The 1,286-nt window shown below is 45.3% G+C and overlaps 1 protein-coding gene across 1 annotated transcript; it reads left to right on the forward strand.

The window, feature by feature from the left end:
- Positions 1-389: 389 nt before the first annotated feature.
- LOC104950155 (probable phospholipid-transporting ATPase IH) lies at positions 390-900 on the forward strand (the record flags this gene model as incomplete). The annotated part of the gene is made up of 2 exons (XM_010776640.1): positions 390-556; positions 829-900. Coding segments are annotated over 2 exons (239 nt in total), but the record flags the coding sequence as incomplete, so codon positions are not given.
- Positions 901-1,286: the final 386 nt, after the last annotated feature.

Consider the following 1,286-nt stretch of genomic DNA (forward strand, 5'->3'; position numbering starts at 1 on the left):
CTGTGCACAAACTTATCTCGTGCCCTCATTGGTCATGTGCGCGTTCGTGTGTGTTGGAGGAGGGGCTCTGTAAGGAAGTGGCAGATTTTTTCCGGCTGTGTATTTTCAAATTCCAGCGCACTCGAGCTGGTTTCTCCAAAATTACCTACCCCACCTTTAATATATATATATAATTTATTTTCTATGCATGCTACTTAGGTAACATTAAGCTGTCTTTGGCTCTGTTCTGCTGTAACAATGTAACTTTCCCCTCTGGTATCAGACATTCTGTTTCTGATTTGGAATTTTATATTTATTTTTAATAATGCATCTTGGACTGAAGTCTTGGATTCCTAAAAGTAAAAAAGCTGCAGAGGATTACTGTTTAACGTACGGCTTTGTGTCTGCAGGAACACGAGGATCTGTTTTTCCGGGCGCTGTGTCTGTGTCACACGGTGCAGGTGAAGGAGGAGGAGACGGTGGAGAGCATCAAGAGGGGCATCCACCAGGGCCGGCCCACCTCCTTCTACATCTCCTCCTCTCCGGATGAGGTGGCGTTGGTGGAGGGCATGAAAAGGTACACACACTAAAACAATTGGCTTCACACGTTGTCAAAGCTATTTCTGGTCAGGATGTGACCCGAGGCACATGTACAGTAAGACACGCGGTGCGACGTGTCAAATCACAGTTTGTTGATCTGCCCTATGGCTTTCACAGATGTAGTAAGTGTATGAGCTGTGATCAGGTTACACTCAATGTGTCACAACACCTTTGAATGTGAGTAAAGTGTATATTGATACTCAGATCTAAATGAATCATTTCTCCCTTTCCCTTCACTCTCGTTGCCAGGCTGGGTTACACCTATCTGAGACTGAAAGACAACTACATGGAGATCCTGAACAAAGACGATGAGATTGAAAGGTTGGTCCTTTAAAGGTCTGCTGTGGTTACGCCGCAGGAGATGAAGTGGGAGTAATTCATTTCATGGAGTTGTGGTCATACATCAGCCCCCTGGAGAGAAAGGGCTCTCGGATTGTGTTACATGTTCAACAGAGCTCACAGAAAAGAAACTACAACCATAAAAGAGTGAGCAGACGGTTGTTTTTAGGAACTGCTCAATCAGATCAAAATGCTCCGACTGATGTTGAAGAATGAAAGGCAGCGAGATCCCATTAGAGAGTGGTTTTGTGGAAAGTGTGTTTTGATCCATAGGGAGTGCTCATGTAAGCAGCTCTCTCTCCATCACTCTCTGCAGTGGCCTGTCAATACTGAGCTATTTTAAGGAAGCAGGGGAGCTGAGAGGGCCG

Source organism: Notothenia coriiceps, unplaced genomic scaffold (genome assembly GCF_000735185.1).
Source record: "Notothenia coriiceps isolate Sejong01 unplaced genomic scaffold, NC01 NC01_scaffold00017076, whole genome shotgun sequence".
NCBI classification, from domain to species: domain Eukaryota; kingdom Metazoa; phylum Chordata; class Actinopteri; order Perciformes; family Nototheniidae; genus Notothenia; species Notothenia coriiceps.